General features: G+C 42.6%; 1 protein-coding gene across 1 annotated transcript in view; it reads right to left on the bottom strand.

Annotated features, from left to right (window-relative positions):
* Window positions 1-8,807, bottom strand: part of FGF14 (fibroblast growth factor 14) — a 675,796-nt gene extending 666,989 nt beyond the window's left edge. The window contains exon 1 of the mRNA XM_074387467.1: window positions 7,800-8,807. Within this exon, the coding sequence (XP_074243568.1) occupies window positions 7,800-8,007 (208 nt within the window). The 5' untranslated portion in view covers window positions 8,008-8,807. The remainder of the gene's footprint in view (window positions 1-7,799) is intronic.
* Window positions 8,808-16,373: the final 7,566 nt, after the last annotated feature.

Genomic DNA, 16,373 nt, shown 5'->3' with positions numbered 1-16,373 from the left:
CACACCTGTAGGGAACAGGTCGTTCGTGATCGCCAAGGTCACCCTCTGATAGTCTCTGAATTGAGAACACAGTTTAAACACAGTCAACATAGGCCGCGAGAGATACGGCGAAGGGGTGAGGGAAGTTCACTTACAATCAGGACCGGGTGTGAACGTTATAGGAACCTAGAATATCAGAGCTAGGGCTGATCTGGGATTATTCTAATCAATAGAATCAATATCCTTCTTAGAGAAGCCGAGGGGACTAAACCTCAGAAAATTTCGGGACCCGCCAAGGGTCTCCCAGTAGCTAGTGGGGAAGCTGAGACCAGAATTCGGCTTGTCCTCTCCCAGTCCTGAGCTTAGGCAAAATCACCAGAAACGCCAGCTCCTTTCCCTTTCCTTCAGATCGGTCTCGGGTCCAGAGCTGGCGCTTCCCAGCGCGAGGCGCGACGGGGCGGGCAGAGGCCGCCACCTGTGGCTTTCCCCTCCCTCAGGTCCCGCAGTGCCCACGGGGTGCCCTCGCGTCAACGCCGACGGAGTGACCTGCAAGCGCGCGCCCTGCGGGCGGTAGAGCCGGCCGCTCACTGCTGGGTTGCCGGCCACCAGGGAAGAGTGCCCGGGCAGGAGCCCTAGCCCAGACCCACGCGCCCACTCGCTCCCGCGCGGCGGCTTCCGGCCGCCATGATTTCCATAGCAACAACATCGTCGGCTGCCGGGTCCCAGAGACGCCCTAGGGTCAGGGGTCATCTCCGTGGCAACGGAAAGTTCCCGCACTACGGCGGCTCCAACGGGCCGCTTCCGCCGCATTGCGTAGCGGAGACCCCCGCGCGCCAAGGCTGGGAGCGCGGTGATGGCTGATCCCCGGGAGCAGAGGGCGTCGGCGGGACCGGGGCGCTGGGCCAACGGGTAAAGCCGGGAGGAAGCCCGCTTTCCCCGTTGGGCTCCCCACTTTTCAGGACCAAAGCAGCTCAGACTCGGAAGCCAGCTTCAGCCGGATTACCGAGGGGCTCCGCGCCTGGAGGCACAGCTGCAGCATGGGCCGGCTCCCGGCTTTGCAGAACCCGAATAATGACACACTTCTCCGGAAGCCCGGGGCCTGGGCCCCGATTCCTGGCTTCTGCCAAACTTTCTGGTCCTTGGTAGCAAGTCCCCGCCTCTCAGCCCGAGGCCACAGCGGCCCAGCACCCTGCACCTTGGAAAGTGGCACCAAAAAGGAAGAAGCGAAATAGATGAGGGTGGTGGGCGCGAGTGCCGGAAGCTGTGAGGTTGGAGGATGACTGGTTTTCGAACTGGAAAAGAACAAAATACTAAGCGAGAAACTCCTTCCGAAGCAACTGGAACTCGAGGTTCTTTGCCATGGAGGCTCCCAGTGACCATCTTCAGAGAAAGGAGCTCCTCAAATGAGGAACAGTTTATTCTTTACGGAACGTTTTCCTTATTAAGAAGAAAATTAAAGATTGGAAAAGAAAATAAAGGGTCTGGCAGCCGTGAACCTAATGGTGTCCTAACGTTTGCTATTCTGAGGCCGAGAGTGCCAGATGGGAAGGCCGTGAGCTTTTGAGCTGGTGTCTTTTGCGAGAAGCTCGGGAGTGAAGAGTAGACTAAGGCCTTCAGACTGAGAAGGAAGCAGTGAAATGTGGGCCAAGGGAATGTCTGCAGGACCGGGTTTCAGGGCACCCTATCGTGGCGGAAGAAGAGCCACTAACAGCTTTTTTCTTTCCATTTTATAGTAGTCAAATTCTTGGTTGGCACTTTGGGGAAGGAGTAAGCATTAAGCGAATTTAACCAAGTAAAATGTACAGTCCTGCCCATTGTAGTCCCATAGTTCACTTTCCCAGAGACACCTGTTTTTCACTCTTAATTCATTTCATTAAAGTGTATTGAAAACCTACCATGTGTCATAAGCAGAGGTTTTGTCACGACACAGTGACAAAGTGGGGCCCAGCAGTTGTTGGGTGACTCTTACATGATGTTACTGGATTGATCAAACAAGAACTTCACTGTTTCCTGTAAAACATGTCTGCGACATTCATCCTTTTTTGCCTTCACGTTTAGGAAGTCCCCAAGAATCCCTCCTTTTGTTCCCTTCATCATCCTACCTTGTACATTCTGACCAAAGTAAAAAACAATAGTGGCAACTAGAGAACTACACAGAAAAAAAACATCAGGACATAGTTGGTCCAGAAACAAAAGAGCTATTGCATCTCTAGAGGTATACGGAGGAGCTGAGAAGTCTCTCTCAGAAAACTCCCAGCCCTTCATACCCAGGTCAAACACATAACTAAACCTGGTACATGGTACACAAGTCCAAAGGAACACCACACAGGCTATGGCACTGAGCAGGCAGATGTGTAAATCGGTGTTTCCCTGTCCCACATTCCTCCTGGAGGTAATACTGAGTTGGGCTCAAAGGTTTTATTAAAAATATAGGCACAGTGCAATGGCTTAAGTTTAACACTGAATAGAAGAGCTCCTGTTAGACTGTTCAAACATCCCAACTGTTTCCCCTTAAGGCAAAAGAAACTATTTTGAATAAATGCTTCCATTTTGAGACATCTACGTGGTATTTATAGAAAGCTTGTGAGTCAATTTGAGTGAGGTATGATGCCAAAATGTGCAAAGGAGTGAAAACATTGGTTGTTGTCCTTGTTACCATATGTATAAAAACACTTCACAAAAGTCTCCAATGTTTGTGTTGCTAAAACATGGAAGACTGGGTTCGAACATTTTAAAGGAATGGTTCATTGTGGGAAATGTGAAGTATAGTATAGAATTAGCTTTAGCACCTTCAGAAAGCAATGCAGCATTTGAACAAATTTTCTCAGTTATGGATGCTGTCTAAGATGAGAACAAGTTGTACAGCCAAAGTCATCTTCATTGTTAAAACTAAGTTTAGATTATCACGCATTGAATTTTACATTTATTAACTGGGCTATGCATTTCAAAAAAGCAAAATCCACTCTCCCAACAAGGCAGTACTTGGAAGCCTACCTAAAATGCCATCCTTTGGTTCCTGGAGTGGCACCGCTCTGCAAAACCCATTTTGCTACCTCAGTAACTAAAGCTTCCTGGATGGAGTCCAAGGCCAACTCATACTACATTGAATCCCACTCAAAGCCAAGCATGTTAGAAGCAGCAGCTTACATCTGTTTGGTGTTTCAGCGGTGCAGTCTGAATTTGATGTTTTCGTTTGAAATATAGTCGGTGTTTAGACATGCAGAGGTTGTGGCCCATGTGTGGCTCACCCAGCTCTACTGGAACCTAGGATGAGTCGATAGGCTAAGAAGGTGGAGGGGTAAAAAGTGCTTACTCTTCTTTCCTCTCTTCCTGTTTTCTCACTTCCAAACACCATGGCAGCCCTAGATGTAAAGCAAGTAGCTTTTTAAAATAACATATATTTAAATGAGTAACAGGGGCATACCAGGTGTTTTGGCACCTAAAACAGCTTAGTGAAAGGCAAAAGCATAGCTGAAAGACAGCCAGACAAGTAGGAAATAGACAGTGATCATGAGTCCTGCCAAGCCCTGCATGTTCCATCTCAGAGTTACAAGATAGAGCGGGAGACTGAGTTCAGAAAAAGAGAGTTTATGGAATGTTCTCAGTGTGCTGTGCAGAACTGGGTCTAGGGCATCTGCTTCGTACTAACACTTGGCACTGACATTTGTACTCAGTAAAATCCTCTTAGATCATGATTTATCTTAAAATCTATGCTTTCCAAAATCCAATCAAGCCATGGAAGTTTGGGGGTAACCTGTGTGTGGTTGAGTGGGTGTATCTGTTTGAGAATCCTGTGTGTGGTTACCTGGGTGTATCTGTTTGAGGGTCCTATGTGTGGTTGAGCGGGTATATCTATTTGAGGGTCCTGTGTGTGGTTGCCTAGGTGTATCTGTTTGAGGGTCTGTGGCTTCCTTTGCTTGTTTTACATTATGTGCCTGAAGAGACCACAATAACGTGACCTTAGTATTTATCTTTATTGTGTATTTTCTTTTTTCAAACACATTTCTTTCCTTAGTACCCTTGGCTTAAAGTGCAGTGACCCAGATTATTTCCAAAAGGGGCCTGTTATAGACATAGGTCAATCCAAACTATCATACTGGTTTAAAGAAACCCATGAAGTATCCTTCAGGAAAAATAAATACCTTGGGCTTAGTATTCCCTATTTAATGATTTGCCTAAAATACAGTCACCTTGCATGACTCATACAGTGAAAGTTGAAGCAGGTAACATTTATTCTAAATGCATAGCTGTTGTTCTGCTAGGAAAGTAGGACATTCAAGAGAGAGAGAGTGTTCTCTGATAATAGTTGTTAGACTGGGTGTTTTTATGAAGATAGCAGATTTACTTTATATCCAGGGCTTTTAAGCCATTGAGATTTATTTTTAAAAGCATATATTGTGCAAACGCATTTTTCATGTTCTCTTCTCTTCCAGTTAAATTTTACATAAAACAAACCCAAAGCACTATTTAATGAATGCCTCTTATTTAAGTATTAATAAAGAGCTAATCAATAACTTTTGGGTAGATGAATAACTTTGTCCTTAAATTCATAACTCTATTATCTGCTTATTTTCACACCAACCTGAATAATTATATAGCAATGCTCTGAAATTCCTCCCAGGAACGCCTGACCAAATTACCTACACTTGTTGACAATTTAAACAATTGAAAGTAATCGGTAAGTTATTTCATAACTTTCAAAGGTTTAGTAAGCAAAATTAACCAAATGTTTATCTCTGAAATAATAATAGGTGCTTTACACCAAATTCACTGGTATTTGTCAATATTCTCCCAAGTTCCTTAGTTTTAAACCAGTTAATTTTCCTCTTTTTAAATTTAAGATAATAAGTAGTAGTCGATCTGTTCCTTTTGGCTGTAATAGTTAAGAGAATTTTCATGTTTGTTTTATTTTCATTACCCAATTAACTTTTTAGTTCTACTGCTATCTTGGGATCAAAAACCTGCAAAAGGTTTTAGGTTTCATGTTAATAGCAGGAGAATGGAACCCAGAAAGTAAAATACTGAAAGAGAATGGCTAGGCATGGATTTGATTCAAACTTAGCAGGCTAAAAGTTTTAGAAGGAAGATAAATCGTGGTGCATTAAAGTTCTATTTAAATGCATGTAATATATTACATACATTGTTTTATATATATGTATATATAGTGTGTGTATATATATATTTTATATATATATATATATATATATATATATATATATATATATATACATCATATATTACATGTGCCAACTCCCAGGTTAGAACCCATATCCCTGGTTATCTAAGACTAAATTATCCTATTAGAATAGTTGGTGATGTTCTTAGACACACTTTGAGTTAACCCATCAATTCGTACCCAAATACTTTAGCATTCATAAGCTGTAAAATAAATTGCTCTAAAAATAAACTGTCATTTGTTCAACAGTTTCCAAAAATGCCTTGGAAGGGAGTAAAAACTATTCCAGAGAGACGAAAGTGGTTGGGATGAAGGAAGTGTAATAAAAAGATTGTGAATTGTGTATAGGGAGAAATTAGTGTTTACAGTAAAAATGTTTACCAAAAAAAAAAAAAATTATAAAGGCCTACAAAGAAACTTACTGTTCTGCGCTAAATTATTTTCCACTCTCCAGTACTATGGAAGGACTGATTTCAAGGTCCCTAAGACAAACGATCGCATCTAAATAAAAACTGCTTTTACAGTATTCCTTTCTCAGAAGAGAGTTAAATCTTTCCACAGAACACAGGAGGAAGGGTTCAGAAGACCACTGTTTTTACGGTGTAAAGCAGTGATGCCTCCCCTTCCCACTGCAGCCCTTGGCCTGTCTCACTTTGGGAAGTCTTGCAAAAAGGGTCTTCATATTAGGCTGTGAGATCGTGTTGCCGATGTAGGTTGGTTTTGTGTGAGCCAAGCATCAGCAAGTTTCAGGTTTGATATCGGGGACTTGGGGTACATCTTGGGGTACATCTGATAGCTGAATTAGACATGCGGGTGGAAAGGTGACAACACCGTTTTCTCCTTGGGCAAGTCTCAGATTGGTGTGTCGTTGCAGAGTTGCTAAACGCTCAGGAGTTAAGAAGAGAGAAGGGTAAAAGGACGGAGGCGGAGGCGGAGGAAACAGAGGGGGTGAATAGAAAAGGTGTAAGAGCCAGAACACAGGGAGGAGGACTGAGGCAGAGCCCAGAGCCCACTGCAGCACAGAGTCCACCGAGCAGCCAGAGGCTACTACGAGAGCCTCAATTGCCACCCCGAAGTACCAGCGAGGAACAACCTTCTCCGCCCCAGCGCGGGAGCCCCTGCCCTTTTGGACTGTCTAACAACTCGCAGTTTCTCCTCTGCTGCAGGAATGGTGGCCGCAAACGGTCTCAGCCTCCACACCCACCGCCTCGGTCCCCGCCCACCCACACCTCCTCCTCGTCCCCCTCTGCATCCCGCGGCACCCGCAGGCGGCAGCCCCCTCGGAGCGCGCCACCCCAGCTACGTGGCGTTGGTAAGCTTCGGAGGCTGGCGGGCAGCGGCCACTTGCTGCCCCAGTCGGGGGGCTCTGGGTGCCAGTGCGGCCCCCGGCTGAGCCCAGGGTGTCAGGGAGGCCGTGGAGAGCCGTGATCTACTGCACCGCAGTGCCAGCGTCCGGAGCCTCGGGAGCCCGGGCTGCCACTGCGGGACGGCCGGTTTCCCTGCTCCCTCCTTCAGACACAACCCCAGACACGAATACCCGACCCTGGGTCCTTCCCCACCCTGATGGAGCCGGGGGACGCCACAGGCCCGGCTGCCAGGGTGAGCGGTTCCGAGGAAGGCTGCGTCCAGCCTCCTCGCCAGCGCCGCCGCCACCACCATGCAGCCCTCCGGCCTGGCCTCCCCTGGGTTGCTAGCTCACAGCTCCGCGGCCGCCCCCCATTGCCTCAGGCCGAGACGTGGGGACGGGAACCCCTGGGATCCGACTCCCCAGATCAGATGCATTTGCATTCCTTATGTAATGTACTGCAAGTTTCCCTGTTGGAGCCCTCTGGAATCGGGGCGCATGATCATCAGTAGGCTTCAAAGCAGGAACCCACGGCCTGGCTCACCCCCACCCCCGGCCCTGTGGGACCCCGACGCAGGGCTTTGATGCCGCTTTCTAAAGGGGGACTTCAGTTACAAATATTAGAGGGGCTGGGCTTGTCTTCTCAGTCTGGGGTTTCCTCCTGGCGCAAGCCTTGCTCGAGTATTCCCAGTGGCAGGATGTGTCAGAGGCAGACAGGGGGAATGAGTTAATGCTCGGGCACCCGGAGCTGGACGGGGGAGGGACGCGGGGGCTGACGGAGGAGCGGGGCCGCGAGGGAGGGGGCCTCTTTTACTTTGGTAAAGGTGATCGTGGTGGCGAATATTGTGCAAGCTAATCAGAAAGTCTCGAGCAGGTTCTCGACACCCAGCTACGTCCCCTGAACCTGCTGCAGAAGTACGGAGGGCTCGCGGTTCTTTTTCCTGGCAACTACCGAAGCTTCAGCTGCCTAGGGCACAACCTTAAGCCATAGCCCTTCACTATTCCACCAAACCTAAGCAACCAAATACATTTAGGGAAAAAAAAAAAAAAAAAAGTTTCCTCCTCCCTCCTAGTGATGGATTGTGTCACAGCCAAAAGATGCTGATAATGGTTTTGGGGTTCGCAGACGCCGATCCAGCTGTTACTTGTTTATTCATGCAACACCTCTATATGCAACACTGTCCTGGTTCCTGGTATGTTTCCCCTGCCTTCCTGCATAGCAGAAATGCAGATCTAGCTCGATGAGCAACAGACAGGTTATTATGAGGAAAAACATAACACGATGCATGTTTTGCTTACCAGTTGGGTTCTTGTTTTTCTTAAGACTCTTGCCACAAAGACACTGCAGCATATGCGTTCCTTTGCTGAAAATGTTCCAAAGAAACCACATTGATTTGGGCGAAAAGCAATCCAGCAGCTTAGACACCCTGAGAAAGAAGAGATCCTTGTGGTTGCATAATAATAATTTGAAATCAGTTCTCCTGAAGAGGGGCACCGGTTTTACCATAGGAAAAACGATAATATTCCGGATCTTCTCCCAGTTTTTTCCCCTCACGTGGTATATTTCTTTGAGACTTCTCAGTGATTGTTTTTTTTCGGCCAGGGTGAATGATTTATCCCCCCTCGATCACCACCGGATTATTACCAAAAGGTTGGAAAAAAAATCCTTTTTCAGCATGAAGCCAAACAAAAAAGCAAAGAAATCCCAACTGAGATCAAAACTAATCAGGGAGAACAGTAATGCACAAAAGATCCCCAAAGAGAAAACCATAGCCTTTTTACTTGATCGCTATGAGGATGGGTGGATCTGCAGAAGGCAAAGCAGGATTCATCTTACTGAGAGAAGACTGCCATTGTGTAGCCCCTAGGAGAAAAGGAAAAAAAAAAAAAAAAAAAGGAAAGAAAGAAAGAAAAAAGAAAAAAAAAAGAAAAAAAAAAAAACACCACACACACTCACACACCAATACCACCTCCGAGATTGAGTCTGACAGCCGAAGACAGAGCCTCCCTTCTCCCAGGGTCGATTTTTTTTTTTTTATAATCAATCGCCAGTGCTCAGTGGGATCGGTTTGAACCTGCAGTTCTCAATCACCACGAAGAAAAGATGCAAATTTAGGTGCCCCCTCCCCTTGTCAGTCTTGTAGTAGGTAGAGAGCGCCACAAATCCCCTTCCTCCTTCCTCTCACTCTTCCAGTTTCCAACAACCGTGAGCATGAGGAAAATCTCCCCTCCGGATTCCTCGCACAGCCTCGGATGTGAGTTACAGGCATTAGAGGGAGGAGGAGGAGGAGTTGAAGTTTGCATTGAAAAGACTGGCTTTCCATGACGTAGCCACGTGCTTTCAGACCCGTCACCAGTGAGATGCTTCAACCAGCCCAGGGAGGGCAGTGTCACTGCAGTCTCTCGGCTAGGGCCCCTCCTGAAGTCTCTCCACCCGCCAGCTCCGGCCCCAGCCCCAGCCCGAGCCAACGCGCGACCCTCTCCCTCCTCCACCAAGCACAGGTCGGCCTGCTGTTTGCTTTTGGAGCCAATCTAACAGTCTTCTGTTAAAAGTGAATTTTGAAAAGAAAAATTAACAATTGTAATGAGTAAACCTTAGAAAATTCATGTTGGGAGGTTGGAGGTGGGGGAAAATAAAGAGAAACAGGGGTTTAAAACTTCCGCACCCAGCCAAAATTAGTTCCACCTTCACATTTTCAAAAGCAGCACGTAATGCATCTAAATACATTAAGGAAAACTCAAGTTCCTTTAATTCTTATTATTGGACTCCTACTTAATGGGCTGTTTAAACAATATAACTAGGTATAGAACAAATATTACCAGAAACAGCCATTAAAAGGACAACCACTAAAATCTAGGTGGCAAACTGTACTTTTGTGTGGAGGATCATATATGCCTTTTATAGACAGACAACACATTACCTTTAAATAATTGTGCAGAAAGTCCCTGCCTAAATCACGCCCTAATTCTTTGCATGTTTCTGCACTCATTAATTAAGCCTACATTAAATTTACCCTCACTTACTTCTCATCTATACATCTCACCTACACTGCAATCTAACCTAACAAAACAGGCAAATTTTCTATTTTCATCAAGATGTAACCCAGCTTCCTACTTGCCCAGAAAATCAACGGGTTTAGGACCAAGCTGTTACTTTATTTTATTCTATTTGGAGGAAAATACAATGTGCAAAGTAATACAAACAATTACAGAAAATAATATAACAAACTCCAGTGTACCCGCTGCTCAAAATTAACTGAAAAATTCTTATTTCATCTTATTTGTGAGATAAGGATTTAGAGAAGTAAAACTGACCACTCTCATTCTCCGTAGGTAAGTGAATTAAACTTACGCCAGCTTATTTCTATTTTTATAGGCAAATTGACATAAAAATTTTGACTCTAATTCAAAAATATATATTTAGAAGTTTCATCATAATTTCAAAAAATTAAAACTACTGCCTCCATTTCATGGTATATAAACTTAGATCTTAGATGTAGATTTTTATGGTTGAGGATTGATGGAAAAGACTGATTTGATTTTAAAGAAAATCAACTAACTCCTTGATTATCAGTTGTCAAAAAATGAAAATGGAGTAAACAACTTTACCACTTCTAGGGTTTTCTATTAGTTAGGATGCTAAAATTAGCGTTAATATTCTAACCTTTTGGGAAACATCAGTCAACTCTAGATAAGATAGAAGAATTTAAAACCAGTAAATCCTATTAAGGTTAAGACATTGGAAAGCTATATTGTGATGGCCTTGATGTGCCAAAAGGATCATATCATAAAGCTTTTAAAAATTACTAAGATTTAAATATGGTCTATAAAGGTTTGTGAACTAAAAAGAGAATACTAAAAAGACCTGAATTTAATGCCAATGACTTACTAAGAAGAAACAGACTAAAAAAAAAAAAAAAGAAGAGTGGAATTCTTTTTTGAAAGAGGAAAAATGGAATAAGATTGCCAAATAATTAGAAAATAATTTTTGACATCAATCAGAGACAGATACCATATGCTGCTTCTATAACATATTGGTGTCCCCTAGGGGGGGTTCCAGAATATCCCAATATATTATCACTTGGCAAATGCCAGAGAAACCGTTGAAATATAAATATGGCCTTCCAAACTCACAGGCTCTGATGTTATGTTAAAACTTTCTGAGTTCCCTGCAATATTTCACAAGTAGAGTAAAATTTGGGGAGATGTTCTATAATTATTGGATCTTCTTAAATGCTAATTTGTATAAGGACAGTATGTCTCAAACCAGCTCTTCTTGAATATCAGAATTTGACTTTCTTCTCTACATTCTGACAGTGAATTTGTTACCTATTGAAATAAAGAATAACTGCCAGAAAACTATCACTTCCTTTGCTACATGTTGGTGGAAAACTTCTTTGTCTCATGACCTAAGGAAAAACATACAAGATAATTAACTGTGACTACTATTTATTGATAATCTATTATGCCAAGCAAGGTATTAGCTGCTTCTCATGTTTTATACTATTTAAAGGAGCAAGAAATTTTTTTATAATGTATAACATTTTGCTCTTTCTTTACTTCTTTTCTATATTTATTGTTATATTATTTGCTTAGGTTACATAGGCTACTATTCACATTATTAACCCCCCCCCCCCCCACCAAAAGCAATTGTTTTTGTCTGGAAAAGATGACTAACACCAATCCAGGTTACTTTTAGTCCAAAGGATCCTCAATTTTTTATGTTTTCTGAGTAGGCCAATTCAGTCATTCAAACAATATTTATTAAGCATTTGCTCAGTGAAAATAACTGCAGAAGATTCCATGCTGGATATTAAGTCATGAACTTGAACCAGACTTCCAGTTATACAATAAAGACCAAGGGTGGTCCAAGAGTTAGCCCAGGTTTCTGGGGACTCCAGATAGGGATGATTCAAAGATACTTAAGATGCTGACCTGAGTTCCAGACAATTATTTAAGGTTTGTTTTGGAAGATATCAAAATATTTGCTTACCTTTTGCCATGCTACATTCAAATCAATATTATATGACCAAAAATAAAAACTACGGGGAAAAATGCAAGTTTTGAAATGCATACAAGTAGAAATAAGATTTAAAAACCTCACTGAAACAATAAGAATTGATAGTAAACTCGGTAGTATACAGGAGAAATAAGACTGTTTTCATAAGGCTAAAGTAAAATAAATGCAGTACTCATAAACAAGTTCATTTAAAAATTAAATTTCCCTTCAGCATATTATAGTAAACAAATCTGAAAGTAAGTGTAATTACCAGAATTTCATGACACAATAGCATATGCATTTTATTTTAATGTAGGACATGCGAACTTTCATGAAATTAGTCAGCAAAAAATCTGTAAAACTGTTGCAGCATGCTTTTACTATTTGCTTCTAATTGTTGCTCTTCTATTACTCTTCCTTTTAGTATTGAACCCCACCTCCACCACAGTTCTCGAGGGGCACATGGGTGCTCAGATGGAGATATAATTTTCAGCCCCTTTATCGTTAAGTATGGTCATGTGACTAGTTCTGACCAATGGGATGTGAGCAGCAGTGACATGTTCAACTTCTTGGTCATATTTTTCAAAGGAAGCTGCTTGCCTGCCGTGTCTCTCTTCTATCCTTCCTGTGAGCTGGAAAGAAAATAGTGAGTAGCTTTGACGGCGTGGACAGGGACACCCACCAAGAGTGGTGCAGTGTCAAGGTTCAAGAAAGCTAGGACCTTGGACAGAGCCACCAACCTACCCTGCCAACCTGGCTCTGCAGCGTTGACACAGAAAGCAACTTTTTCTCTTGTTTGAGGTTGTCTTAGCTCGTTCTCACTGCCACAACAAAACCCCCTAAACTGGGTAACATAGTAACAATAGATATTTATTTCTCGCAGTTCTGGAGGCAGGAGGACTAAGATGAAGGCGCCGGCAATGTCTGGTGTGGGCTTGCTTCCTATATACAATGCCTTCTAGCAGTGTCCTCACATGGTGGCGGGGGACAAATTCTCTTGGGTCTCTTTTATAAGGACAAAAATCCCATTCATGGGAATCTACCTTCCTGATATAATTACATCCAAAAAGACCCACCTCTCAATACTATCACTTTGGACGTTTAGTTTTAACATCTGGATTTCGGGGAACATAACCATTCTCAACATAGCAGACCATGTGTTTTTGTATGAATTTGTTACAGCAGCTTATTCTCTCTACTCTCTTATGGGCTGGCCTTGTGTTGATAACAACACACTTATATTGGGGGTAGCTATTTATTTTAGAAGAATAAAGAACGGAAGTACATAACATACACCTATGGCTTTATCCAGAGCCTGCCCCTCTTCTTTCCATTCACTGCAGCAGCTGCTTATCTCTTAGTTGCCTCCTGCAAACCACCCTTGCTTACTCACAGCACCAGTGTAAACATCCCACTGTCAGATTTTACTTTTCCTGTCTCCTTCTCTGCCCTGCGCCCTGCTCATCAAATATAACCTATGGCAGTTTAGAGCCTGTAACTGTGACAAAAAAGCTTTGATCACTGAAAGAAGTAGAAGGGCAAAGTGATTGAAAGAGTTGGTCATCAAGGGACTAGCGACAGAAAAAGAAGACCAATGTGTATATAATGACTCAGTGTCTATATATTCCTTGTAAACGTTTTCAAAAAGATGAAGCTTTATAGTGTTTGCACAATTATTCCTTCTCTATTTTTGTTGCTAACAATTATTTCCACCTTTTAAGGAATAATCCTAAATTTCACTTCTCTATACTGCTCATTAGTACCCTGTTCTTCCTTTCCCCATGTTCCTACATTGACCCACGATGTAAAAAACCTCTGCTCCTCTCTCCTGGAGGGAACAGTCTGGGAAGGTAACTTGAGTCTGTCTCTCTTCCCCTCCCAACTTCTCAATGAACGGGAAACAACTTAAGGGCCCAGCCCCTTTTTTTAGCTCTATCTGCAAGAAGTTTTCCTGCCTGCAAGAAGCTTCTATACTCCTCAGCCTCAGCTCCTCCATTTGAGAAGCATTGAGTCACCTCTAACTGCCAGTATCTCTGTCTCTGAGCTCGAGATTTCTTTCTTCACCCCCCCACCAAGATTCAGGAGTACACGTGCAGGTCTGATACATGGGTGTATTGGGTGATGCTGAGGTTTGGGCTTCTAGTGAATCCATCACCCAAATAGTGACCACTGCACCCAATAGGTAGTTTCTCAGCCTTTGGCCTTTCTGTTCTTTTGGAGTCCCCGGTGTCTGCTGTTCCCATTTTTATCACCACGTGGACCCATTTTTTAGCTCCCACTTGTAAGTGAGAACATGTAGTGTTCGGTTTCCTGTTCCTACATTAATTTGCTTCAGATAATGGCCTCCAGCTGCATCCATATTGGTGCAAAGGACACAATTTCCTTCTTTTTTATAGCTTCATAGTATTTCAGGGTGTACATGTCCCACATTGTCTTCATCCAGTCCACCGCTGTTGGACACTTAACGTTGATTCCATGACTTTGCTATTGTGAAGAGTCCCATAATAAATACAGGAGTACAGGTATCTTCTTGATAAAACAATTTCTTTTCCTTTGGGCATATGCCCACTAATGGAATTGCTGTGTTGGATGGTAGTTCTGTCTTTACTTCTTTGAGAAATCTCCATGTTCTTTTCCATAGAAGTCTTACTAATTTACATTCCCACCAACAAGGTGTAACTGCTCCCTTTTCTCCACATCCTCTCCAACTGTTGTTTTGTTTGGTTTTCTCTTTTTTCTTCTTTTTCTTTTCTTTTTTTTTCTTCTTTTTTGTTTTTTGTTTTGTTTTGTTTTGTTTTGACATACAGTCTCGCCCTGTTACCATGCTGGAGTGCAGTGGCATGATCTTGGTTCACTGCAACCTCCGCCTCCTGGGTTCAAGCAATTGTCATGCCTCAGCCTCCCAAGTAGCTGGGATTACAGGCACGCGCCACCACACCAAGCTAATTTTTGTATTTTTAGTAGAGATGGGGTTTCACTGTGTTGGCCAGGATGGTCTCGATCTCCTGACCTCATAATCCACCTGCTTCGGCATCCCAAAGTGCTGATATTACAAGTGTGAGCGACCACACCAGGCCATTTTTTACTTTTTAATGATAGCCATTCTGACTAGTGTTTGATGGTATCTCATTGTGGTTTTAATTTGCATTTCTCTGATGAGTAGTGCTCTTGAGCATTTTTCATGTTTGTTGGCTGCTAATATTTTTTAGAAGTATCTGTTCATATCCTTTGTTCACTTTTTAATAGGTTATTTGTCTTTTTTCTTGATGATTTAAGTTCCTTATAATTCTGGATATTAGTCCTTTGTCAGATGCACTTTGCAAATATTTTCTCCCATTCCGTAGGCTGTCTGTTTATTCTGTTGGTTGTTTCTTTGGCTGTGCAGAAGCTCTTTTGTTTAATTAAGTCTCGTTTGTCAGTTTTTTTTGTTTTTGTTGCAATTGCTTTGACCGCCATACCATCCTGAATACACTCAATATCATCTGATCTCCAGGGTTTTTTATTCAAACCACAGAAGGCCCCTTTATCTAGGCACTCAAAGTAAAGACCGGGGATTAACACTCCCTAGGAGAATTTCTCCATCACTAAATATTCCAGCTCCTTTGTCTTTTGGGAGGGATAATGATGAATCATGTGTTTTACATCCATCCACAGTTTCCCTGTGGGATAAAGACACAGTCTCCCACTGGAGTAGCTGGCTTATCATCACACTATTGACTTTCTCCTCTTCCCTAGATCCACTCCAGACTCAACTGCTGTATTCCCTCTCAAGTAAATTACTTGCACTATAATCTGTCCCATAAGGAAAATGGCCTCCAGCTGCATCCATATTGTTGCAAAGGACACAATTTCAGATTAAACAGATACAATAGGAGTTTTGGATAAACGTATCCGCTCTCCAAATCCAAACCGTTCCTTAGATGGCACTGCAATTTCCAGATGTGGTAGAAATATCTAGAGAGTCAAATTCTTGTCCTCAAGGAAAGTGTCCAGCCCACAACAATACTTATCAGTAATATTAATAATATTTTTATTTTCATCTCTCTAATTTGTGTAGCCATTTTTCTTAATTGAATCTCAATTCAGAAGTAGGAGGAAAAGGCAAAATTAATGTGCACTTCTTAAGACCCCCAAATACTAGAAAATAATATAAGAAAAAAAATCCTCCTTTGTTCCAATTAAATTCAGAACGTATAATAAAACAGTGAAGAACCTGCCAAGAGATACAGATAAAAGCAGGTGAATTCCCTTGAGTCCTCAGAAATATGAGCTTCTCTTGGCAATGTTCCACAAGGCTTCACTTCTAACTGAAAGGAACTTTATCACAGTCTATATAGATATGACTGACAATAAAAACCCCATTCCTTGTATAGCCCAGCAAGAGTTCAGAGGACCCTCTGCATCCTCTGAGGCAGGTGAGAGGATCTTTTTACAAGCTGAATTGGCCCTAAACAATCTCTGGACATTTGCAGCATATCTCTTTGTATCAATGCCTTTAGATCTTTATAATGCATGCCTCCTATTAATAAACCTAATAAACCTTCATGAATGTGATTTAAATTTCAATACGACTTTAACGCCTTAACTAAAACCAAATAAAAGCAATGGTCACTTTTACAAACTAATTCGAACTACACTCTACTTTCTTCCCACTCATCCAAATTTTTCTGATGCCTTATTCAAGGCAAGTACGCTCCCAGCTGAAAATAATTGTTGACTGTGATTTGAAGTATTCTAAGGGCAGACAATATTTTACATACATAGAATCCAGTTTCTTAATTTATATAGCCATTGAATAGGACAACTTTGGATATATCATTTTTAAATTACAGGAGAAATTTGTCAGCTAAAAAATTTTCAATTTGAGGAGATTT

The sequence above is a fragment of the Saimiri boliviensis genome, chromosome 16, assembly GCF_048565385.1.
Source record: "Saimiri boliviensis isolate mSaiBol1 chromosome 16, mSaiBol1.pri, whole genome shotgun sequence".
NCBI lineage: Eukaryota > Metazoa > Chordata > Mammalia > Primates > Cebidae > Saimiri > Saimiri boliviensis.
The sequence above is the reverse complement of the archived record's forward strand: the minus strand, read 5'-3'. Positions and strand labels throughout refer to the sequence as shown.